Source organism: Trichomonascus vanleenenianus (assembly GCF_965637985.1).
Source record: "Trichomonascus vanleenenianus strain CLIB 3782 genome assembly, contig: TRVA0_001S, whole genome shotgun sequence".
NCBI classification, from domain to species: domain Eukaryota; kingdom Fungi; phylum Ascomycota; class Dipodascomycetes; order Dipodascales; family Trichomonascaceae; genus Blastobotrys; species Blastobotrys vanleenenianus.
In genome coordinates, this window is record NW_027481886.1 from 100,241 (window position 1) to 122,652 (window position 22,412).

The window sequence follows — 22,412 nt, forward strand, 5'->3', positions numbered from 1 at the left end:
CCCAACTACGGACTGTATCAGACGTATTAAAGCCTATTACAGCCTGTGAGGACAAGATTTCAAATGATATTAAACAAACTAAGGCGATGAGTCCTAGGAGATCAACTTGGGGTTTATTTCTTTTTGGTGTAACTCGTTATACGTTGTTAGAAGATGTGACAGTTCCAGCTGCCGCGGTTCCAAAACCGATTACAGCAATTGAGCTTCGTGTATTTCCTGTAGTACGCTGATACAAATGCAATTAACTTACATAATGAAGAGTAATTTATTTAGGATGCTGTTACGCGTCTGTTTCATTTTATATTAATTACCATCATTTCATAAACCAGAATAGCGTTTGGTGAGATATTCAATCGGTCTTGAAGGAACCAAACTACCACAGCCTCCCATGGCTGGATGTATTCGAACCGTCAAAGAGATCAGCCATATCCGATTAATACTTAACGTACGTACAGGTACAATAGTTGACTGGAAGCGTTAGATCGTTTTTCAAGAAGATGCGGTCAACGGCAAATAGAAAAATCAGTATGCTTACAATTGCTTCAAAAAAGTTACCTAGCATGGTCTCATTAAAGGTGGGGATGAATCTGCCCAGCTTCTGGTGGGACTAGCATTGCTTTTTGGTGGAGCTGGCATTACTTGTGGTGAGAATGGCATTCCTCGTTGTGGTACTGGCATAGCTTGAGGTGAAGGGCGAAACGGTGGTTGGTATGCCATGCGTGAGTGCTCAGCCTGGGGTGGCACTGCAGTTGGAATAAGAGCTGGTTACAGCAAGCCACTGGATACTACTCTGCTCAGTAATGGGTGGTATTGCCTCTTGAAAAGTCTGGCTGTCGCCCTCAGACTAACACTTTCTCCTTACCCTTCGAACATATCCGGGTCGTCTATTTATATCAACAGCCTCTGGCGTTGCTCTAGTTGACGTCCTTTGCTGCTGCCCGCGTAACTCTTTGACCCTAAAATCAAACATTCCATTAAGGAACATATCCTGAGCTCGCAAGTTTGTTGGCCCAAACGGGTACTCGTGTTCATTACAGAACTCCCTGTATCGAGCGAGTCTTGCCACAGCCTCATGACATAACTTCTCTCCTTCTTGTTCGTTGGACGCCGTGCGAATTGCACGGCCAAATCTCTCCATGTCATCAAGTAGTTCTTTCTCGTACCGAGAATTAGTCCCAGACTCGTTGTATTCGCCTTCAATCGAATCATGAACTGAATTTGCAGGCTCATTCTCTGTTGATGTACTGTCATTCACTTTCCTCTTCCCTTTCCTCTTGTCAAGCACAGCGTCAGTCTTCGGTATGTCACAGTTGATATCTTGGATGAGACGGTCAAGGTATCTCTCAATTGCCTCAGGCCTGTTGAATTCCACCATAGCATGCGCAGCTTCTTCAGAGAAAATATAACAAGCTTTCAGTACTCTTCGTACAGCCTCGTACTCGTCTTCAAGAGAGACAAAAAATTTGGCGTATCGAACGAGCGCATCCACAGACTCTTCACTCCATTTCTCGTACTTACGTTCGCTAGACACTGAACAAACTGCATGGCCCATTCTCTTAATGTCATCGAGTAGTACTTTCTCCTCCCTATCGTTGACGACTTGGTTGAAGTTACGGTTATGGTACTTATCAATCATGTACGCCGCCTTATCTGCTCTAGCTGGCCTGTTGGGTTTAAACAAAGCATGCGCAGATTCTTCAGCGAGAATACTGGAAGCTCGTAAGGTTTTTCGCCCCACCTCGTGAAGACTCTCGTGTTCATCAGTGGCCTTTGCGTATCGAACTATTGCTGCCAGACTCTCGTCATGCCATTTCTCGAATTCACGTTTGCTGGATACTGCACATGCCGCACGGCCGATTCTCTTTATGTCATCGAGTAGTTCTGTCTGGGTATGAGAATGATCAGTTGAAGGGAAAAGTAATGAGCCTTTAACAGAATTTGGTCTTGAATTTCCAGGTTCATTCTCTGAAGGCTCATCGGATTCGCCTTCAACCGAGTCACTATCCGGTCTTGTATTTCCAGTCTCATTTGCTGCGTCTGTTGATGCACTATCCATACCATTCGCTCTCCTCTTTCCTTTGCTCTTGTCAAGCACAGCGGTAGTCTCTGGCATGCCACGGTTTTTGGCTTGATTGAAACGGTCAAGGTACTTCTCAATTGCCTCAGGCCTGTTGGATTCCGCCATGGCATGCGCAGTTTCTTCAGAGAAAATATCACAAGCCTGCAGTGCTCTTTCTACAACCTCATACTCATCTTCATCAGGAAACTGAGCGTATCGAACGATTGCTGCCTGACTCTCTTCACGCCATTTCTCGAATTCATGTTCGCTGGACACCGCACAAACTGCACGGCCCATTCTCTTTAAGTCATCGAATAGTTCTTTCTCTTTGCCATACATGACAACTGGGATGGGGGCATGACTTTGGTACTTATCAATCAGGTACGCCGCTTTTTCCACTCCAGGCGACCTGTTGGGCGCGTACAAAGCATGCGCAGATTCGTTAGCGAGAATATTAGAAGCTTGCAATGCTCTCTGCACAAGCTCGTAGGGACACTTATCGTCAGAGAGCAGCGCGTATCGAAGGATTGCTGCCTGACCCTCTTCATGCCATTTCTCGACTTCACTTTTGTTGGACAGTTCACAAGCTCCGCGGCCGATTCTCTTTATGTCATCGAGTAGTTCTGTCTCGGTAGGAGAATGATCAGTTAAAAACTCATTGTATACGCCTTCAACCGAACCATCAACTGATCTTGAACTTCCAGCCTTGTTTTCTAATGAATCGAAGCTTAAAAGCTCGGGCATTGAAGCCGCTCCGCCTTTCAGTTTCTTTGGCCCAGGCTCCGCCGAGGTTAGTGTAATATTGGACTCTTGTAGTGTTCTTCGTTTCGCCATTGCTAGAGTAATTAATAGCGTTTCTTTGCACTCAAGTTGAAGGCATTCTGAAGAAGCCAAATGCTTAATACAGTGCCATTGTTAATGTTTTTAATTTTGTAGCTAATTATGCTGATATGAGACAACAAATAAAGTGTCTAATGAGACACGGCGGCGCCTACTACGGACGCATATGCATTTAGGCAGGAAGACGTGTGATAAGAGAGGCAGAGTATTCTGGTAGTAACACCAGTGTAGTATATGTTGAAGGGCCAAGGTACAAGAATGCTTACAATGATGAAGAGGTAGTTTCAATTGATAATGAGTTGTATCAGGTATTTGGTACCGGTAGCAGATGTGTATATTTTTTCACTGACGAACAGCTAATAAGGCATAATACGGATAATAATGATGCTGATTAAATTCTGTTGCCGGGGGGCGAAGGAGAACCAATCTAAGCACACATGGATACGGCATATCTCTACAAGATGCTACATGAGATATTTTTATTGAAATTTCGGGTAATTAACGAAGTTACTGTAGTACATACACTGTAGTTCGTGTAGTGTTCTAGCAAATCTGTTCACTTACCTGTTCATATGTAAATTGAACGTCAAAGTTAGCCTTCAAGGTCGGCGGCAGGCTGCTACCCATTAAATGAAAAACAGAGTAGGGGAATTGTGCTCTCTGACTGTAAAAAAAAATCCCGTCCATTAATTACCATCAAAGAGCTTGATTTCGGAATTTCAATAGCCACCCGCCTATTGTAGGCCATTTTGCAATTATCCGGTGGCCGCTTAGCAAACCCTCGTGCGGCTCAGTTCATTTAAACGTCAGGGTGAGACCAGCCCACTTGTACTCTAAGACAGCGGGGGTATCGATTTAAGGCGAGAGTATCGAGAGCTCTAGAGCACCCAAGCAACTTGTTTCCATTATACTATGACAACGAGAACGGAAATGAGAAAAGAAGAGCCTGTGGATATCGCCAATGATCAGGGACTGCCTCGAGGGGCCCTGAAGAAGTCCTATCAAGCTGATGACGCCATATTACCACTCACCACTGAGTCCATGTACTCAACCTTTCGCAAGACTGTGGACAACTACTGTCAGAAGAACCCCGAAAAAGCCTTACTTGATCTCTACGTTGTTATAATTCGCAATGTGGCCCCGAAATTCCACGACGTCTTCCAAGCGGCTTATTTCGTAGCTCTCGACTACCCCGAAGCAAAGTTTTGGGACATATTTTGGCGACAGCTTGATGCTTTCTTCCCTCGCAAGGAACATAGTACCCTTAATGTCATTCGGCAGATTGAGACCCTCAAGTATGACAAGACGAAAAAGAATGCCGCCGAAATCTTCCAGCGGGCCCGACGGCTAGCGGTTGGTCTCCCTACTGTCCGCTTGCACGACAAGTGGATATTTGAAACGTTAATTGGCGCGTTTCCCTCTGAAGTTGCTGCCGATGCCTATGCCCATTTGAAGTTACATCATTACAACAGTACGCGTGCCGAAGTATTCGACTGGTTAGAAGCCTACATTCTGGCCTCGGAGGATGAGTCGTCTTCTTCGAAGCTCCCAGTATGCACATATTGCAAAAAGCCTGGCCATACTCGTGTAAACTGTCGCAGGCTTTCCTTACCTTGACTTTCTCTTCGCGAAGCGGAGCTACGGGAGCTCGAATATCATTACTTTCGGTTGTAATTGGGGGGACCAGTCCCCCCAAACCCCCCTGGGGCTCCGCTTCGCGGAGGTTTTAATCGTTACCGTAGGATTGGTAATTACAATTGGGTATTAATTCTGCTTTTGAGCTCCGGGGGATTACGCTCTCTAGATTATAACAGATATATGAGATGGTTTTACTGGTCAAGTCCTGCGGAATACGGTTACCTCTTTGGTCGATCTACAGATTTGCAACGCCCGACGGAAGAATAACTTGCCATTAACCCGAGGGTCTCAGTAAGCATTTCATATATTTACATACATATCAGTTCTTCTATCGGCTATGGAGAGCGTATTTACATGTAGTATGGGGGGACGAATATCCATGGGGGGTGTGGGGGGTACCCGGCCGAACGGTCACTACATCCATTCAATCCACCGCCTGACGTGAAACTTGCATCACGTATACAGCATGGATGTATTACAATTCCTTAAAATAACCATACCGGTAGATAGCATCCAATACTATCAGACCACCGTACAATGTTTATATCGACCCATCCGCGAATAATGGAGGACTCGACAACGTACGTAACACGATGGCGCCGCGCGCGGCTGTATATTAAACTGCAATAACCATTGGGAGCAAACAAGATGCAGCTAATTAAACAAACGCAGGTCTCTGCGGTCTGCTTCACGAGAACCGGCTTAGCTGGCGGCCCGTTCTACTGCCTACCAAACGCCCTCGGCGCAGCCGAGCTACGGGGGTCTGGGGGCCGGCCCCCAGAATCACTACGACTCTGTAATATTTTTCAGCTTTTTTTCTCGTATACATTACCGTGGGGAAAACACAGCGGTTGTTTTACACGAGAAGTGGTGTGTGTGTTTCTGCACTGCAATGTGCAATTGCCCATCGACATCACCCGAAGGGCGCGAGAAGAGGCACCACGATATCTCGCTTAAAAGGCAGAAAGCCAGTCTACATAAAAAATGTTATCAAAAAAAAAAAACGACCCTTCCCTCCGGTACTGGACATTACCGCCCTAGTCGCCTAAGACCGGCTATCTCGGGGGGAAGCGGCGGAGGTCCGAAGGGGGAGGCAGGACGATAATTTCTCGGGACAAACCCAAAGAGCCGCTTAGGCCGTAAGGGCGTTACCCCGGAGTGGACCCCACACCGACCCCACGATTTTTTCCCGGAAGACGCCAGGCATATAAATGGCCCCTCCAACCGCACTTTGTTTCCTTCTTTCCTCATCTTTTTCATTAAAAATAGTAGGAAATGTCGAAAATGACTAACAACCCGGACGTGGAGACCGACATCATTACTGTCACGAGACACATTCTCGAGACCCAGTCGACTGCGGCGGATAAGCAGCCGACCGGCGACTTCACGCAGCTCCTCAACTCGCTGCAGTTTGCATTCAAGTTCATTGCACACAACATCCGACGGGCGACCCTGGTGAACCTCATTGGTCTCTCGGGAACTGCCAACAAGACGGGTGACGAGCAGAAGAAGCTCGACGTCATTGGTGACGACATTTTCATTAATGCCATGAAGGCTTCCGGCAAGGTCAAGGTGCTGGTTTCCGAAGAGCAGGAGGACCTCATTGTGTTCTCCGGTGATGGCAAGTACGCTGTTGTATGCGACCCGATTGACGGTTCGTCCAATTTGGATGCCGGTGTCTCGGTCGGCACTATTTTCGGTGTTTACCGACTCGGAGAGAGCTCCAACGGCTCGATTAAGGACGTGTTGCGACCGGGTAAGGAGCTGGTGGCTGCTGGCTACACTATGTACGGTGCCTCGGCCAACTTGGTCCTCACTACTGGCCAGGGCCTCGACGGGTTCACGCTCGACAATGCGCTCGGTGAGTTCATTTTGACGCATCCAAACATTCGAATTCCAAACTCGCGAGCTATTTATTCCGTAAACGAGGGTAACTCGCAGTACTGGGCCGAGGGCACGCGAAAGTACTTTGAGTCGCTCAAGTTCCCAGAGGACGGGTCCAAGCCATACTCTGCGCGATACATTGGCTCCATGGTGGCTGATGTGCACCGAACCCTTCTGTACGGCGGTATCTTCGCCTATCCAGCCGACAAGAAGTCCAAGAAGGGTAAGCTTCGACTGCTGTACGAAGGCTTCCCAATGGCGTTTGTTGTTGAGCAGGCCGGTGGCCGAGCTATTAACGACGAGGGCAAGCGAATCTTGGACCTGGTTCCAGAGGAGATCCACGAGCGATCCGGCATCTGGCTCGGCTCCAAGGGCGAAATCGACAAGGCCGAGAAGTTCCTCGTTTAAAGCTTATGATCGTGTAAAATTCCCCGCTTTTTTATTTATTCCGTTACCTAATAGATTCTTCTATCACCAATCTCCTTAGCTCTATCCAGTGACTTCGAGGGCCAGCCCTCGAGCTCCCGTAGTTGGGGGCTCTGCCCCCAAACCCCCGTTAAAAGAACCTTTTTGACAAACCTCTGCGAAGTGAGGTCCCGCCCGCTATGCTAAGCAGTAATATCGGTACAGGTGTGATAGGGTGCATTCGAGGGCCGGCCCTAGACCTTCCATGGGTTCGCTTCGTGGAGAGATCGCATTCACCAAAAAGTGATACTCTCCTGTAGTTTTCGGTCTTTAGGACCGTGAGTGGTTCTCCTCGTACCAGATCGGAGCGTTATACAGATTGAATGATTTCTCCAGTCCCATGTACAAACCATTTTCCTGTTGGTATGTTCGGTTATACAGGGGATATGATACAACCAAGCAATTGGATTCCGAATATACGGGAGCTCGAGGGCTGGCCCTCGAAGTCACTGGATAGAGCATATGTACAATTGAAAGGATAAGCCGGTTCGACTCGCAATTACATAGTTATACGGAGCTACAATGGTTAACAGTACCAAGGAAATCTACTTATATTCAATGCATAAATAGGAGTGTGGTTTATAAATACCTATCACTGACTTGCGTATCAAGCGGTTAAGCATACTGAAACAGAATCAGACATTGTTGGTGTACGGTTTAATATACACGGTACTCAGAGCAATTGTCAATGCATGCTCGAGTTAACGGACGCAATAGATCTAGAATTACGTGGTACATTCAAATTCGATCAATTGGACTACGTGCAGCACTGTGTGTATCACATTAGCGGCCGTTTTCTCCATAGCCCATACAATCAGTTTTGCAGCGGCGAACGTCTAATTCATTCCAAGGTATATATTAATTAAGTTAATTAACGTATTGCCTAATTATTGGTAACAGTGCAACAGTAACGTAACGAACTCTTTTAATCGCCGACTTGCGCAACAATTATGGCATTCCTACTGGCACCTAAATCATAACAGTTTCTAAAATGCCACGCGCTAGATATTGCCTGTAGTTTATCAGCCAATTGTCCAATGCATACCCGATATGCAGTAGACCCCCTGTATGTAGTACAATGCTCCCCGTGTAAACATACAACGGACCTCGGCTTTTTCAAATTTGGTCAATTGGTCAATTTGGTCAATTGGAGTATACGCGTACTACAGGTACTGCAATACATGTGTATCTGTTCGCGTTCTGCTTATCGCGGGCCGCTGTTCCCGGCGGAGTCCGCTTTAGTTCACCCCAAGATAAATTCCCACATCCGTTTTCAGCTGCGGCTTGGCACAATCCCCAACTACAGGACAATGTGTGACTGATATCCCATCCTACGCCTTGATCCCTAGTTCTTTCCCCCATCCATTTTTGACGTTGCGTACTCCAATAGCCAAACCATTACACATACAATAAGAGCATATTTTACTTGGGTGAATTAATCCACTGATACCGTGTCGGTTTCCGTAGATCCGATAGCTCGTTCTCAACTACCGTAGTTCTCAAGCGGACCCCATGGCTTCGATCTCCACATTGGCTCTGCTATAAATTATAACTTCTGCCTTCCCTCCACTTTACCACCAAATGGAGAAGAAGACTAGAGACGCAGTAGCGTTTTTCCTCTGCGTCATTAGCTGGTATGTCCCTCCCCCACATAAGCGTGTTTGATGACTAACAAAAGGATAAGCCTGTCGGCGGGCTCGATAGGCCTGTTTTCGCTTTATACGCCCTCTCTCCAGCACCAGCTGGGCTACTCACAGTACCAAATTAATGCCATCGCCACTGCGGCTGAGCTGGGCACTTACCTGCCCGTCCCGCTACTCGGGTACCTCGGCGACAAGTACGGCCCCCATCTCTACGCCGTAGTGGCCTCCGTGTGCCTCGCTCCCACTTATATGGTGGCCGCATATGTCTATAACACACAAGGGTCGCACCAGATGATGGCCGCGTGCTGGGCGCTCATTGGGATGGGATCATCGGGGCTCTTTTTCTGCTGCCTGGTCAGCTGTGCGCGGCTCTACCCCAACTCCCCCGGCCTGGCCATCTCCGCGCCGACCGCGAGCATGGGTATCTCTGTGCTGTGGCTGGCACAGTTCATCCGCTCAGTGTTCCAGCAGAAAGAAGGCAAGGCCCTGGACGTGGGCGCCGTCTACACCTTCCTCGCAGGACTCTACGTGGCCGGGACGGCGTGCGGCTACATTGCATCTAAGATGGCGCACATTGAGCCTGTAGACGACGACGAGGAAGCCACAGACCCTGCGGCTGATGCGGCTGATGCGGCGGCCACCGCCGCAGACGGCGAGGATACGCCGCTCATCAACAAGGACCGCGAGGAGGAGCATGAGCACGTGACCCACCTGGAGCGGCTCATGCGGTTCCTCAAGTCTCCGCAGGTGTGGATCTTTTTTATGTGCTTCCTGTTGACCGTCGGGCCGCTCGAGATGTACATTAACAACATGGGCTCGATTATGGACACCATTCACGGCGGTCCCGATGTGGCCTCGCATGTGGCGCTCTTTTCGCTGGCCTCGACGGTCGCCAGGCTTGTAGCCGGCGCATTGTCCGACGTCGTGCGGCCCTATGTCTCGCGCCCGATGCAGTTGGCCTCGATGTGGTTCGTCACGGGCCTGTGCCACTTTTTGCTCTCTATGGGCGCGCTCTCGCGCAACAGCGGCCACTTCTTCTACGTGTCATCGATTATTAATGGGTTGTCATACGGCGTGACCTTCACCATAACTCCGACAATTGTCGCCTGCGTTTGGGGCGTGCGTAACATTGGCACGAACTGGGGCGTATTCATTGTGGCTCCGGCCATCGGCTCCATCGTCTACAACGCCCTCTTTGCCTCCTTCTATGAGCACGCTAGCGTCGGTACTGACGGCATTCCCGCCAAGTGGTGCACCCGGGAGTACCTGTGCTACTCTGATACGTTCAAGCTCACCGGCGTTGGCTTTATCGGCGCCGCATTAACCACTCTCTGGCTCAAGAACCACTTCTGGCGTCGCAACAAGGCCCTATAGAAAACTTCATGCATTATGGACTATGTAGAATGGTTAATGTTATTTATCTCCGCGTAGCCCCCCAATAGTACTAACAGAGGAATGTATTCGAGGGCCAGCCCTCGAGCTCCCGTAGCTGGGGGCCAGCCCCCAGACCCCCGCTATCTTGTTACAGCGTAACAAGGTTTTCGTTACACTAATTACAAATTCCCAACAAAAGCTCCCGCAACAAAGCGTTACAATTACCCTAAATCTCCGCATAGCGGAGCCCCAGGGGGGGTTGGGGGGACTGGTCCCCCCAATTGTAGTGGTGGATTTGATATGTTCGAGGGTCAGCCCTCGAGTTCCCGTAGCTCCGCTTCGCGGAGACCAAATGTTGACTCTGGTAATGCCTGATAGAATTTTGGTGAGTCTACCTGGGGTAACGCATGCGCGTTATAACTCAACCTTAATAACACTCATCGGTGATATCGAAAACGAGCACCGCAAAAGAACTTTCAGTCTGCTTCCCTACAGATTAAAGGTACTCCTTTTTTCTATTTCGTGGTGATGCTGGACCATTGACTTATTATAAGGAATGCAATCTCTGGATGCTAACTCAATGGAGGTATTAGGCATATCAAAACTATCTGTAAAATAATACTCAGGAGAGATTAGTTAAGGTAATCCTCTTCAACATCTCGAGTGAGTGAATATTCGTGGTGATGCTACATCATAAGACAATTGAATCATAGTACTGCAGCCTTTAGATGCTAACTCAAGGAAGGCGTAGGGAAGTTCCTATCAATAACACTAATCTACTGGTATCACATAATGGAGAATTACAGAATATATACAGCCCATTAATGATCTATACATTGAAATAGCAATTTTCAACTAAGTATTATTTGTTTCAAATCTTGAAATCTACAACACCCCCTAGTTTTGATTCAAACCAGAAACGCGCCATTTCAAACCCCCCTCCTCCGCGAAGCGGAGACTACGGGGGTCTGGGGGCTGGCCCCCAGGAGCAGTCCCCGAAAGCATACGCATTAAAGGGGGCATAGAAGCTCATCGCGATGAGGAATGGGGCGTGTGTGTGTGCGGCTCAAAAGATGGCGGGTACGGCTGATGGACGAATTCGGCAACCGGCGTCCGGCAATGCGCGAGGCGGCGGGCCCGCTGCGTACCTAAAACCGTAACCAACCGTCTTAGACAGGGCAAATCCTCTGGATGGCTGCGAAAATAACTAGTTTTTTTCTTTCTGTACCAGCGTGGAGGAGAGGAATAGAGAGATATATAGACCAGGTAGGGGCCCCTTTTTGTTTGATACCATTATAGATGACAGGATGAAGTTACTACGGACGCGCGATGAGAGCATATTTGTAGGCGGGGCTATCCTCAGAGCATATCGAGCAGACACTCTGCTGCCTCTAGCGACACCACAAATGTCGTCAAGCCTAGCGGAGGACTCTGTCGTTTGCGTCAGCAATAGCCGGGCCTACCTCATTGAATTCGCCAAGTGCAAGGCCCAGATGTACCAGCTAGCAGAGACCAAAATTACCCGCGTATCGGAGTGGGACCTCGGCGAGGGCAGGGTAACCTGCGCCTGCTGGACAGTAGACGACAGAGCTGTCCTTTTTGGAAGCGAAAGCGGCGCGCTACGTTGTCTGAGCATGGACTCGAGCGAGATAGTCACCATTGAGAGCGGACAAAGGCGCAGCGGCGGGCGCGAGCGACAGTGCCAGAGTATCGCCGTGTCGCCATGTGACGAAGTCTTCGCCGTGGGATACCGAAATGGTGAGATTGTCGTGTACGACGGGGCCCGGGTAGCTCACCACATCCGTTCGCGCTACGGCGGAGCCATTGAGAGCCTGGCGTTCCACCCCTCAGCGACGAGCCGCACCCAGCAGACGCTGGCGGTGTTTGTTAACTCACGTGACCAGCAGCGGTTAGTGGTCTATTCTATGGACACTGGTCGCGACATGAAGAAGATCCGGGATGTCGAGGTGTGCGATGCGCAGGGGTGTGCTGGTACTGTGCAGTGGGCACGCAATGGCCGTGTAGTCGTTATGTACGCGCAGGGGCTTGCAGTATTTGACGTACGCACTCGGTGCGTTAGCATGAAGTCGGTCCCAACCGAAGACGGCGGTCGGCCGCTGGCGTTTGAAGTCGACCGACATGCCGACATAGCGTGGATGGCCGACGACACGGGTCTTCTCGGGGTTTACTGCCTCGAGTCCGGGTTCGCGGTGGAGACGGCTCTTGTCGGAGCCGATCTCGGCGACTTCCTCGACGTGGATCACGTAGAGATCACGCAGTCTCCGGTGGTGCGCATGCACCGCGCGTCGGCCAATGAGATTGTTATCCGCTCCTCACCGCGGTCGCCGCGGTCGCCCCAAACGCCGCACAGCCCAACCTGCGGCTGGAGCCGCAGACCGGAGCCGCAGGCGGCTCTGGACAGCAACGACGGCAAACTCAAATACACGCCCCGGCAAATGATGCGCAAACGCGAGAGTTTTGACTTTACGCCTGCTACGGTGATTAGCACTGCCGCTAGCCCCGGGTCCCCCGAGGACGTGGGGCATAGGTTAAGCTCGCCAAGTCCCACCAACTCTTCATTCAGCACTTGTTCCGTGAGTTCGGCTGTGCTAGTCGCGACAATGACGCATGCTGGTATGGTGCCGGAAGATTCTTTGGCAAACTCGCTTCTCCCCGACGTTCTCGCCGACCTGTTGTACCAGCCCAAGGCTGTAGACCTGCCCACCTCGCCGGTGCTGCTCTCACGCGACTACATTATACGCACCATGTTCGGCCAGGACGATATCGTGGAGGCGGTGCGTAATTCAATTGGCCATACGAGCTCGCCGCGGCGCAAGATGACGCTGCGACTGCTCATTGGCGACATGGCGCCTCACCACCTGCTTCCGCCGGAGATTGACGATGAACTAATTGGTTCCGACGCGGGTGACGAATTGCATATGACGTGCGCGCTACTGTGTGCCAATCACGAGCCGCAGAGAGCCCTCAGTGTGTACCGCCGACTAACATACTATATGGAAGCCCTGGTGGTTGCGCTGATATACGACCTCGACTGGCGCTCTATCATGGCCCAATGGGCTAATGACGAGCATGCTGAGGTACCTGGGGCTGTCAAAGCCATGTTTGGCTCCAATCATGCCACCGTCGAGAAGGGCACGCTTAATTTCACCAAAAACTACAGCCGCAAGGTCTGACCCCCTTTTTTTTATTTATTTTCGTATATTTATTTCATTTATGACACAATTTAACCGGCACCTCTGCTGATGGGGGGGACCAGTCCCCCCAAACCCCCCTTGGGGCTCCGCTACGCGGAGATACATGCTTCTGACGGGGGTTTGGGGGCAGAGCCCCCAACTACGGGAGCTCGAGGGCTGGCCCTCGAAAAGGTAAAACGGAGAATATGTCAATTGATTTATGGTTAGTCGTCCTGGTCGTTGTGCTTGCCTCTCTTCTGGTAGCGCTGCTTGGATCGGCCCTTTTCGCGTCGCTTGATCTCCATATCTCGCATTCGAATCTTGGCCTCTCTCTGAGCATCGTCAATTGTTGCCCTGAAGGTCGAAATCTCGTCCTTATCCAGCTGCAACGTGTCGACCTTCTTATCGCCATGCACTTGGCGCTCAATCTCAGAGTACCGCGCAAAGTCGTACTGCGTAATCAGCGTGATGGCCATACCACTTCGGCCTGCTCGAGCAGTTCGTCCTACTCGGTGAATGTACTCGTCTTTGTTCTCGGGAACGGAGTAGTTGATGACCACATCGACCTGGGGGATATCCAGACCTCGTGCCGCAACGTTAGTAGCCACGAGAATCGGGACAGCACCGCTCTTGAACTTGTTGAGCGCAGACAGCCGCGCACCCTGCGTCATGTTGCCATTAATGGGTACCGCTGTGATTTGGAGCAGCTCCAGCATGATGGGGATTCGCGTTCCGTCTTCCTTGGTGTTGACGAATACAATTACCGACCGGCCCTTGACGATCTCAGAGAGAATGTACACGAGAGTGGCCTCCTTTGCTTCGAATGGAACCAGCTCAATTCGCTCGACAAGGGTATCAACGGTAGTGATTCGACTCGACACAGAGATTCGCACTGGGTTAGAAAGAGAAGCTCGCTGCAGCTTCTCGACATTCTTTGAAGGGGTGGCAGAGAAGAGGTAAGTGTGTCTGTCTTGGGGAACGAGGTTGAGAAACTCCTTGATGGGCTGCTCGAAATCCATATCCAGCAATCGGTCAGCCTCGTCAAGAATCAGGTATTTCAGGTTTCGCAGGTTGAATCCCTTGGTGGTTTTCAGGTGATCGAGCAGCCGACCGGGCGTAGCGACAATGACATGCGGTTTCTTGCTGAGTTCCAAGCTCTGCTGCATCTGACTCTGGCCACCAATGATGACACATGTCCGGACGCCCATGGGCTCACCGAGAGCCTTGAACTGGTCAGAGATCTGGTTCGCGAGCTCTCGCGTTGGGGCCAGGACAACACAGAAGTATGGGCTTGGCTTCTCGTAGAGGGCCTGTAGGACTGGCAAAGCGAATGCAGCCGTCTTACCACTACCAGTGGCAGCGATTCCCATAACGTCCTTGCCTTCCAGGGCATACGGGATGGCCTGTTTCTGGATAGGCGTTGGTTTGGTGAATCCCATAGCCGTGCATGCTTCTTGGAGGATGTCGATAACGCCGAGATCAGCGAACGTCTTTTCCTCTTCTTCTTCTTCCTCGCTTTCGTTTTCTGATTCAGTTTCTGGCGTCGTTGGCTTCTCTTCGGCTACTGAGTTCTCTTCGATTATTGGCTCCTCTTCGGAAGATTCTTCTTCGACTACTGGGTCTTCTTCGACCACTGGGTCTGGCTTAGTAGCCTTGGAGACCTTCTTCTTGGGCTTTTCGACCTTCGACTTGTCGGTCTTGGCTGACAGAGCCGACTTCTTACTCCATTTAGCCTTCTTGACAACCATATCGACTCTCAACTTATGCTGAACTCAGATCAAAATCTCACTGCTTCAGGACCACGGTATCGCTTCCAGTTCAAAAGTGTGGATACAAAGTATCTTTCTATCCAACGAATCTAGTAATATCACTCCTTAAATTAAAGAATGAAGTCGAATCAAATACAAATGGAATCAGATCAAAATGTTGAGGCTGAAATTTCAGTGGGCCGCGCCGATAAAAAAAAATATTTCGCCAGGGGGAAATACACCGACATCGACTGAAATTTTTCAACCGATAACGAAACCCAGAAAGAGAGAAATAAAAAAAAAATGGGTAAATCAGGTGCGAGGAGAGCGCGAACCTCTAAGAAGAGGACCCATGCCAAGCTCACCGAAGAAGAGGAGGCCAAGATCCCGAAATCAATGGTCCTCAAGCTCGGAGACACCAAGCGAGAGGTCACACACACTCTGGCCCAGCTGGTAAGAGACTTCCGTCTCATCATGCAACCTCACACTGCTGCGAAGCTCAAAGAGAGGAAGAGCAACCGTCTAAGAGACTTTGTCACGATGGCCGGCCCGCTGGGCGTCACCCATCTGTTTATGTTCTCGGTATCGCTCAACGGCAACACGTCGCTGCGAATCGCGAGAACTCCAAGAGGACCGACTCTGCACTTCAAGGTCACCAGCTATAGTCTGTGCAAGGACATCCACAAGTTCCTTAAGACGCCAAAGTCCGTCAATGGCAATGAGTACCTCAATCCGCCTTTGCTGGTGATGAACGGTTTCAAGCCGCAGGATCATGATGACCCCAAAGAACAGCTGCTTACTTCCATGTTCCAGAACATGTTCCCGCCTATCAGTGCGCAGAGGACAAACGTTGGGTCTATCAAGCGGGTTCTCATGGTGTATAAGAACGACGAGGAGGGATATATTGATCTGAGGCATTATATGGTTGAGACGAAGCTCGTAGACGGATCGCGACAGATCAGGAAGCTTCAGGCGGTCAAGAGGAAGCTGGGTAAGAAGCTGCCGAATTTGGCGAGGGCTGAAGATATCTCGGACTATTTGCTGGATCCTGCGGCTGCTGGGTACACTTCGGAGTCGGAGGTCGAGGAGGATGCTGTTGTAGATATACAGCAGCAGGTGTCTGCTAAGAAGAAGGATGTAACGCAGAGACGGGCAGTCAAGTTGGTTGAGATGGGCCCTCGGATGCGATTGGAATTGAGGAAGATTGAGGACGGCATGTGTGAGGGCAAGACGCTGTTCCATAGCCGGATTTCCAAGTCGGCGAAGGAGGAGAAGGAACAGGATAAGCTGCACGCACAGAAGAGGGCAGTTAAGGAGAAGAGACGGAAGGAGCAGGAGGAGAACGTCAAGCGCAAGAAGGAGGCCGTGGAGGGCAAGATGTCGCGAACAAAGCGAGGTATTCTTAAAGCGCAGCAGAAGGAGCAAGAAGGACGGGAGGAAGATTCTGAGGGTGATGATGATGTGTCTATGGACGAATCTGAGTAGTTATGTACTTACTTCATTAATGATTAACAGTTTTGATTAACCACTTTTGAATGATTAGCACTCAACGATTGACACTTTCTAATGAAAGTCGGTTTGAATACACAGTTATCAACGATATTGTTAGGTCCAGTTCAATTTAGCAGTTACTCTTGGTAACCAGCGGGGTTAACTACTTGGGGGCCAGCCCCCAAACCCCCGTAGCTCGGCTTCGCCGAGGAATGGCAGAGTCGGAGTAACGTGTATAGTCGTTTTGAATAAAGAATGAAAGCTGTCTATGGACCCAAAAGACATTCAGTACACCAATGAAAGATTCTGAGTGACTTTATCCGCCTGGATGGATCTGACCAACGATCTCTATGGATAGGGACTAGATATTCTTGACCCCGGATATCTATGAATAGATTACCAATATATTTCTTGGCTACTCCAGATACATACAATGACCTGACTGCCAGTATATTTTATGATTATTCCAATACCTATGAATAGTTCTGATTACCGTACTGGTACTAATATATTTCCTCACTACGGTACTCCAGATATCGATCTATGAATAAGTCTGACTACCAAGATATATCTTAACTACTTCTGAATCCAAGGCTAGTATTCATACTAACATAACTCAGTATGCCTACAAATTATAATAGGTACAAATAATACGAAGGCCTCGGAAGATATTTGCCGCAGGCGGTGCGGCTTGTCTCAGTGCGCGCGCACCCCACCACCCTTCCCTGCCTTATCATTATCCATTAGGCAGCCTCGTACTCTATCGGAACTCTTTCCATTGGACTTGGCTGTTCGGACGGCCCCGCAGAAAGATAAAAGTTATGAGCGCCAATACGATGTATCAAAGGCGAAGGCTGAGAAGAAACGACCTACCGCCAGACTCCGTGCCTCCCTGGCAGGTCGACGAAGAGGCGACCGTTTGCTATATTTGTCACCGACCGTTCACCTTCCTGTTCCGTCGCCATCACTGCCGAAAGTGCGGTAAAGTCGTGTGCGGATACTGTTCGGACAACAAATCGACGTACCTCCCATCTACCTACGTCGTGTGCCCACCGTCGCAGATATTCCTAGAGAGCCCTCATGTTCCGCACCGGACCTGTGACGTTTGCATGGAGGAACTGAACATGGTCCGGGCCGCCCTGCGCGGCGGGACGGCCGAAGCTGAGCGTAGCGGGTCCTCCCGGAGGTCGCCAAGCTCGCGATTCGCGGGAGGGATATACGATCAGACGCTGATCCAGGACGCTTACGGGTGTGGCGGGTCTGGGGCAGACCGAGCTTCCGTGGACGAAGACGACTCGTCGCGGTGTCCGATCTGCGGCAAGAAGCTATCTGCGCTGGACGAGGCGCGCCAGCAGGCCCATATTCTCAAGTGCATAGAGCAGGCCGAGTTTTCCGGCTCGCCGAACCAGAAAAGGCTCAATAACCGCATGATTGTAGATGTCCTCAAGGACGAGTCCCACCTCATTTCCGCGGGAGGGGCCGAGTGCCTCATCTGTTTCGAGGATTTCCAGCTCGGCGAGAAGATTGGGCGGCTCGAGTGTCTGTGCGTCTACCATGAGCGGTGCATTCTGGACTGGTTCGCCCGTAAGGGGGTTGGGTCCTGCCCGGTGCATGCTATTAACCACTAACTTCTAGGAAAGCTATTATTTATCGGGAAAAATTGTGCATTTATTTATCGGATTATTCCTACTTGAGGGGCCAGCCCCTCAAACTCCCCGTAGCTCGGCTTCGCCGAGGTTTGTATATCCTCTGAATCGAGATTTATGGAACCATTAGCATAAATGATACAGAATGAGTTACTACCGTTGTTATCAACTCAGAAAGTGACCATATTGTTATGATAGCCTCCTATTATCTTGACAGATGGCGATTCATAGAATCATACAACAAGTCAGGGATCCCTTTTAGCTAACTAGTAGGCATTCAATAATTACGAAATTGCTGCAAGTTTCAATCACTCATGGATTTTGCTGAACATATTTAACTGTTACCGGTAATCTGTCTATAAATTACATTGGTAATGTGAGTCGAGATAGAGCATTGGTTCTTTATCAACCAGACGCGACAGCTATATGGCAAGAAACTTATACCCTCGAGCTACTCGTCTTTCATCTTCGACTTAATGTATGGGATATTATTGTGCAGTTCAGATAGATATGAACACATCGTCACTGCACGGCTACCATAGCTAACCACCCCAGATAACTTACAAGTATTCTCCAACGTAAAGTGGCATGGGTTCGTTTATTGAAAATTATTTATAAAAAGTATTGCTAAAAAACTAGATATCAAAAGGCAAGCAGAATTCCCATCACTAAGTACAGTAGGTCGATATTACGGGCAATTAACGAAGAACGGTTGGAAGTCGTTGTCGTGTGAAACCGGCTCACCTCCCAAATCGCGATCTACCCCTGTGAGTTTCTGATTTACCATACACCAAAACAAACGATGGAGAATCCTCACGAACAGGTACAGAATGCGATCCTGGCGCGTATCATTTCAAACGTAGAAAAGCTGAACGACGCTATCGTCCAGGTCAACCTATCTTTACAGGTAAGTCGAGAGACACCGGTTGAAATTGAAAATCGAGTCTGACATGGACACAGGAAGTGAATCGTGAGAACATGAACGTCGAGCTGCTTTCGCAAATGTGGGAGAACTACCAGCGAAACGTCAAATTCCATCTTGAAAGTACCAACCAGCTGACCGAAAAGCCCATTTAATGTGGATGCATCTTTCAAAATACCAACCAGTTTGCCGAAAAAAAAAACCAATCTGATGTGGGTTACAGATACCGTAATTACTTATTTATTTTTGATAAATCCCTCTGCTTACCAGGTAATACATTTTTATTTATTTCGACAAATTGCGAACACCTCCGTCAGCTCCTTCCTTTTGTTTCGTTTTAAATGATTTTCCTCTCCATCTCGTGGTCGTAACAATTAAATATTAAAAAGATTCGTTAGCTCGTTAAAAAAAAATTTTGACGTTTTCATGCATAGTTGACGTTGACGATTCGGCCAGCCTGATCCAGCATGACATTGAGGCGGTTCGGCCGGTAGTCCATGGTAGCGGCCATGCCTGGTCGCAGCACTCTGAACGGCTGAGGAAGATGGCGTTCGGACACCACGTTTGGATTCCCGGCAGCTTGACGGGTTAGCTGTGCTTGAGGAATGAACAGCTTGCCAACGAGCTTGCGTCGCCACTCCTCTGCGATGGCCTCGGAATGTCTGTTGAGCATGATTTATGGGTGTGACCAAATTCAAATCTGTGGTCCCGCAAGTGGAATAACTAATTTAAGATTAATGATGGATTTATGAGGAACCCGAACGGTGCTTTAATATCAAAATTCTATTATCTGGCACTCCGATTACAAGGCTACAAGCCATCAAATATCATGTGCTATATCGCCCGCACTTTGGCTTTTTTTTTCTGGCCCTCTCGTCAGAATTCCCGCTGAGGTATGACGCTACTTATATACTCGACAGTGTCTGATGTCCTCACGTCGAACCAGAATGGTAAAGAAGCAGGTATTGTGGCAAAGTAGGCAGAAAAAAAATGCTTTCCTGCATTTACCAGCGAAAATCTTTCACAATTATCTCCAAGCCTCCTTAATTTGTTTTTCGCGGTTTTACTTTTACCTGTCGTCAAACGCATTCAAGATCGTTCACAGCATGCCGGTGATTGAATCTAAATTTATCCAAAATGCGGACCATTAAATCATATGTCCCCCCCTTTTTCCGTATTCCTTTTCGTCACCCCCCTTCTGATCATTCGATGGAAAGAGGCTCCTGACCTTTGGTCGGCTGTACTCGGCTCTGGATGTGCATTTCAATCGGGCAATCCGAAGGTGTGCCTTCCTGCCAGTCTACAGCTGGCTTGCCGCTACCTCGCAGCTCATGCTGACGCTTTATGTGATGCGAAGGACTTTTTTTTTTGAAAAGCACCACCCCCTTTTACTGTGATCGTCTGTGGATTATCTCGCCGCACCAATGCATACCGTCCCATTCGTGCGTTCTTTTCGTCACTCACTGCATTTGGAGCGGAGGCCCGTCAAGCTGGATCCTGGTCCGTATATACAACCCGCAGCCCCAGCGCAGGATCAGGAATACATGTCCTGGCACGCATGAAGAAAAACGGCCGGAAGGCTACTAACAATAGCATACACGCACTCCCCTGGTATATGTATATCGCCAATTGTCAATGTTTACCGATATGTTTGTTGCACCGCCGAATGTCTCTCGATCATTGACGAACTGCCAATCCCGGGCTTTCAGAGCCCCAAAGCAAAACACGTACCAAAACAAAACACGTACGACAGCTATGTATAAATCGGTTCGTCTATAGCCAACGGTTAGATCGTAACTTCTGTCTCAGGTCAATCGGAGAATTTTTGTGGCTTTCTCGCTCTACACGTGATGAAGCGGCATTTTCAAGCTTAGAATGGCTGGTGGTGAGAAAGCACGGCAGAAAATAAGCGTAGCTGCATATCTTCAAGGCATGTATTCTCCATCCCTGGTGAAACCCGTGAGAATAATCAATCCTAGTGAGAGTGTGCTTCAGTACCAGATTCTGGCGTACTTTAGCTGGCTGGCATATTTTCCTCCCCAGTGGACACAGGAGCGATGAAGCCCAGTCTTTTGGATATACGTACCCACAGGTACGTTAGGACGGCTCCCTGTGTAAATGCTGATCGTAAAAGAGGAGAGATGTGAGTTCGGCTGCTGCGATTTCCAGTCTGCTTAACGCAGGCATGTGTTATTTTCCATTCTGCACACACCTTAGGCCCACTTGCGAGAGATACTCTAATATGCGCAATGCGCATTGTTCCGGCCTAGAAAATTAAACGTCCAAAAGGCATTGTGGGCTTCTCCTCCGTACATATGCACATACAATCATGCAATATGCGTATGCTCCCTGGGGCCTAGACTTTCGAAAAAAAGGCCATGACCATTACATTTGATAACGGTGCAGCCAATCTCAGATATTAAAACTCTCCACAATCCAAGGTAAACCCTTGCACTGGTCACATATCGGTCGAATGAATACCCGGCGTGATTCGGCATTAAGGTTTCAGCCGACTACATTACGATAATGCGCTTTTGTTGAGTAGGCTAGAGCTTACTCAGTATGCAGCAAGACGCAGATAAAATATAATACAGTAGAAAATATGCCGCAGGTGGATAAGCTGATTCCATTGAATGGGCCCATGGAAAGCAGAAATTTTATCTGTGAGTACCATCGCACTACACCTACTGTACTACTGTAGGTTTCCATGCTATTCTTCCTGGTGCATATTAAAGAAGACAAGCGCAATTCAGCTGTGAATACCTTCCTGCTCTATACCAGTAATTATTTTGGTACAGCGTGAGACGGTAGAATACCAGGTAGATTTACTACCCGGGGTAGTTAGTTTTGAACCTGGCCACAATTGGATGATACTTGCCAGTCACAATAGTCCAAAGCAACATCTGTGCCATATATGAATTAAGCAACAGGCCTTGAATGACGTACGACATTTCAGTTAATATATGATATGGATATGATATATCTGCTGATATGTAACGGCCAACATTCGAAGTATGCTGGTAGTTTTGAAACACGCACGGCTGATATACAAATAAAATTGGGTTAATTATGGTTATTTGAGCAAATATAAATCGATCATCTCCCGACACATTAAAAGTGAAATTTTACAAAAAAAATTTATCAAAAAACATTAAAGATGCATTTGATGTACACTTTGGATGCCGAGGGCAAGCGAGTTTACACTCTCAACAAGCTGACTGCTGACGGTGAGATCACCAAGTCTGCCCACCCAGCTCGATTTTCGCCAGACGACAAGTTCTCGCGACAGCGAGTCACTCTGAAGAAGCGATTCAACATGCTGCCAACCCAGCAGAGTAAGTTCTGATATCTTTCTGTGTTTCTGGGGATTACTAACTGGTTTAGAATAATCGGTATTGATATCTGATGTCTTCAAAGTGATGACTATTGTAATAACTGTATTTATTTATCGACAACTAGAATGGTAACTGTATCTGAGATATTACTGGCTGTATATTTGAATGAACCC

The 22,412-nt window shown here is 48.8% G+C and overlaps 11 protein-coding genes across 11 annotated transcripts; 8 read left to right on the plus strand and 3 right to left on the minus strand.

Moving 5' to 3' along the window:
- Positions 1 to 313: 313 nt before the first annotated feature.
- On the minus strand, positions 314 to 2,893 carry TRVA0_001S01244 (uncharacterized protein; the record flags this gene model as incomplete). The annotated part of the gene is made up of 2 exons (XM_076681721.1): positions 314 to 468; positions 536 to 2,893. The coding sequence occupies one exon, from the start codon at positions 2,891 to 2,893 to the stop codon at positions 845 to 847; it is 2,049 nt and encodes a 682-aa protein (XP_076543678.1). The 3' UTR covers positions 314 to 468; positions 536 to 844.
- Positions 2,894 to 3,829: 936 nt separating this feature from the next.
- TRVA0_001S01266 (uncharacterized protein) lies at positions 3,830 to 4,516 on the plus strand (the record flags this gene model as incomplete). Its single annotated transcript, XM_076681722.1, has 1 exon — positions 3,830 to 4,516. One exon carries the CDS (start codon positions 3,830 to 3,832, stop codon positions 4,514 to 4,516), a length of 687 nt encoding a protein of 228 aa, XP_076543679.1.
- A 1,305-nt stretch (positions 4,517 to 5,821) lies between these two features.
- On the plus strand, positions 5,822 to 6,829 carry FBP1 (fructose 1,6-bisphosphate 1-phosphatase; the record flags this gene model as incomplete). The annotated part of the gene is made up of 1 exon (XM_076681723.1): positions 5,822 to 6,829. One exon carries the CDS (start codon positions 5,822 to 5,824, stop codon positions 6,827 to 6,829), a length of 1,008 nt encoding a protein of 335 aa, XP_076543680.1.
- Positions 6,830 to 8,467: 1,638 nt separating this feature from the next.
- On the plus strand, positions 8,468 to 9,903 carry MCH1 (Mch1p; the record flags this gene model as incomplete). Its single annotated transcript, XM_076681724.1, has 2 exons — positions 8,468 to 8,520; positions 8,571 to 9,903. 2 exons carry the CDS (start codon positions 8,468 to 8,470, stop codon positions 9,901 to 9,903), a joined length of 1,386 nt encoding a protein of 461 aa, XP_076543681.1.
- A 1,406-nt stretch (positions 9,904 to 11,309) lies between these two features.
- On the plus strand, positions 11,310 to 13,097 carry TRVA0_001S01332 (uncharacterized protein; the record flags this gene model as incomplete). The annotated part of the gene is made up of 1 exon (XM_076681725.1): positions 11,310 to 13,097. One exon carries the CDS (start codon positions 11,310 to 11,312, stop codon positions 13,095 to 13,097), a length of 1,788 nt encoding a protein of 595 aa, XP_076543682.1.
- A 224-nt stretch (positions 13,098 to 13,321) lies between these two features.
- Positions 13,322 to 14,845, minus strand: RRP3 (RNA-dependent ATPase RRP3; the record flags this gene model as incomplete). Its single annotated transcript, XM_076681726.1, has 1 exon — positions 13,322 to 14,845. The coding sequence occupies one exon, from the start codon at positions 14,843 to 14,845 to the stop codon at positions 13,322 to 13,324; it is 1,524 nt and encodes a 507-aa protein (XP_076543683.1).
- A 303-nt stretch (positions 14,846 to 15,148) lies between these two features.
- SSF2 (ribosome biogenesis protein Ssf2p) lies at positions 15,149 to 16,330 on the plus strand (the record flags this gene model as incomplete). The annotated part of the gene is made up of 1 exon (XM_076681727.1): positions 15,149 to 16,330. One exon carries the CDS (start codon positions 15,149 to 15,151, stop codon positions 16,328 to 16,330), a length of 1,182 nt encoding a protein of 393 aa, XP_076543684.1.
- Positions 16,331 to 17,157: 827 nt separating this feature from the next.
- Positions 17,158 to 17,964, plus strand: PIB1 (phosphatidylinositol-3-phosphate-binding ubiquitin-protein ligase; the record flags this gene model as incomplete). Its single annotated transcript, XM_076681728.1, has 1 exon — positions 17,158 to 17,964. One exon carries the CDS (start codon positions 17,158 to 17,160, stop codon positions 17,962 to 17,964), a length of 807 nt encoding a protein of 268 aa, XP_076543685.1.
- Positions 17,965 to 18,784: 820 nt separating this feature from the next.
- On the plus strand, positions 18,785 to 19,059 carry DAD4 (Dad4p; the record flags this gene model as incomplete). The annotated part of the gene is made up of 2 exons (XM_076681729.1): positions 18,785 to 18,889; positions 18,943 to 19,059. The coding sequence occupies 2 exons, from the start codon at positions 18,785 to 18,787 to the stop codon at positions 19,057 to 19,059; spliced, it is 222 nt and encodes a 73-aa protein (XP_076543686.1).
- Positions 19,060 to 19,328: 269 nt separating this feature from the next.
- Positions 19,329 to 19,577, minus strand: TRVA0_001S01442 (uncharacterized protein; the record flags this gene model as incomplete). The annotated part of the gene is made up of 1 exon (XM_076681730.1): positions 19,329 to 19,577. The coding sequence occupies one exon, from the start codon at positions 19,575 to 19,577 to the stop codon at positions 19,329 to 19,331; it is 249 nt and encodes an 82-aa protein (XP_076543687.1).
- Positions 19,578 to 22,061: 2,484 nt separating this feature from the next.
- On the plus strand, positions 22,062 to 22,293 carry NOP10 (snoRNP complex protein NOP10; the record flags this gene model as incomplete). Its single annotated transcript, XM_076681731.1, has 2 exons — positions 22,062 to 22,239; positions 22,289 to 22,293. The coding sequence occupies 2 exons, from the start codon at positions 22,062 to 22,064 to the stop codon at positions 22,291 to 22,293; spliced, it is 183 nt and encodes a 60-aa protein (XP_076543688.1).
- Between the last annotated feature and the right edge of the window lie 119 nt (positions 22,294 to 22,412).